General features: G+C 58.9%; 2 protein-coding genes across 2 annotated transcripts in view; both read right to left on the minus strand.

Moving 5' to 3' along the window:
- The window catches only part of LOC106511656 (acidic repeat-containing protein), a 2,678-nt gene extending 2,551 nt beyond the window's left edge, over positions 1–127 (minus strand). Inside the window, exon 1 of the mRNA XM_014000407.1 lies at positions 94–127. Coding sequence (XP_013855861.1) covers positions 94–127 — 34 coding nt within the window. The remainder of the gene's footprint in view (positions 1–93) is intronic.
- Positions 36–1,347, minus strand: LOC106511657 (gastrula zinc finger protein XlCGF46.1; the record flags this gene model as incomplete). Its single annotated transcript, XM_014000408.1, is given in 1 exon segment — positions 36–1,347. A coding segment is annotated over 1 exon segment (1,182 nt), but the record flags the coding sequence as incomplete, so codon positions are not given.
- Between the last annotated feature and the right edge of the window lie 34 nt (positions 1,348–1,381).

Genomic DNA, 1,381 nt, shown 5'->3' on the forward strand with positions numbered 1-1,381 from the left:
TGAGGTAAAGTCCTTTTTTAATTTATTTGGTGCATTTTAAGCGTATTTAATTATTTATTGTTCCTTTTATGTATTTCTTTTATTTTTAATGACGCCAGTTTTTGTCCTCCACGGAGGTGGCAGCCATCTTGATACAGCTGAGATATTTTGCTAACAGAGTAAGCTTCAGCTGGCGTGCTCAGCGTGGTGGCTCCTCCGGTGTGTTTTCAGACAGTGGCTCTGGGTGAAGGTCCGGTCGCAGAGGGCGCAGCGGTACGGTCTCTCCCCGTTGTGCGTCCTCATGTGGACGGTCAGGTAGGTCTTCCGGGCGCAGCGCTTCCCGCAGATCCCGCAGACGTGCGGCTTGGCGCCCGTGTGCGTGGCCACGTGGTCGCTCAGGTTGCTCTTGCGCTTGAAGGAGCGGCCGCAGTAGGGGCAGGGGTACGGGCTCTCCCCCGTGTGGACGCGCAGGTGTATGGACAGCCGGCCCTTGGTGGTGAAGCCCCGCCCACACTCGTCGCAGCGGAACGGCCTGTCGTCCGTGTGCGACCGCATGTGGACGGCGAGCTCTTTGTCGCTCAGGAACATCTTGCAGCAGACGTCGCAGAGGTAGGAGCGCTCCCGCGCGGTGTGGATCTTCTCGTGCTGCTTCAGGGTGGAGGGGAGCTTGAAGCCCCGCCCACAGACCTGACAGCTGTGTGGTCTCTCCCCGGAATGCGTCATCTTGTGGCGGGACAAGGACCTCTTGTCGCAGAGGAGCTTCCCGCAGACGCCGCAGAGGAAGGGTTTGCGTTTGCTGCGAGTCCTGCGCTGAGCTTTGAGCTGCAGCTCCTGCCTGAGCCCCTGCTGGCAGCGGGGACACGTGGGACACGGCGGACCCCCCTCGTGCACCTTCCTGTGGTCCTCTAAGGTCGCCTTCAGAGCGAACGAGCTGCCGCAAACTTCACATAGGTACGGTTTCTCCCCTTCCTGCTGATTCAGGCTGAGGGGGCAGAGGAAGGCCTCTCCACAGACCTGACACTCGTCGGTTCTGTGCCGCTTCTGAAAATGATCCTGCAGCGCCTCCACGGACTCTCCACAGGCCCCACAGACGCCTCCTGCCTCCTGCTGGTGGGTCCGGGCGTGTTTGAGCAGCAGGAGCTCAGAACCCAGCGCAGCTCTGCAGACCTGACAGGGAAACACTGGTTTCTCACTGGTCTTCAGTTGGGAGTCTCTCCTCCTCCGGTTCTCCTCTGGTTCCCAGCTGCCGTCGCTGTCATCAGCTGCTGCTTCACCTCCGCTGACAACAGAGTCACTTTCACTGCCAGCAGAGGGCGCCACTGAGTCTTCATCTGCTTGGAGCGCCCCACCACCATCATCATCATCATCATCATCATCATCATCATCATCATCATCATCATCA

The sequence above is a fragment of the Austrofundulus limnaeus genome, unplaced genomic scaffold (genome assembly GCF_001266775.1).
Source record: "Austrofundulus limnaeus strain Quisiro unplaced genomic scaffold, Austrofundulus_limnaeus-1.0 Scaffold3043, whole genome shotgun sequence".
In the NCBI taxonomy this organism is placed as follows: domain Eukaryota; kingdom Metazoa; phylum Chordata; class Actinopteri; order Cyprinodontiformes; family Rivulidae; genus Austrofundulus; species Austrofundulus limnaeus.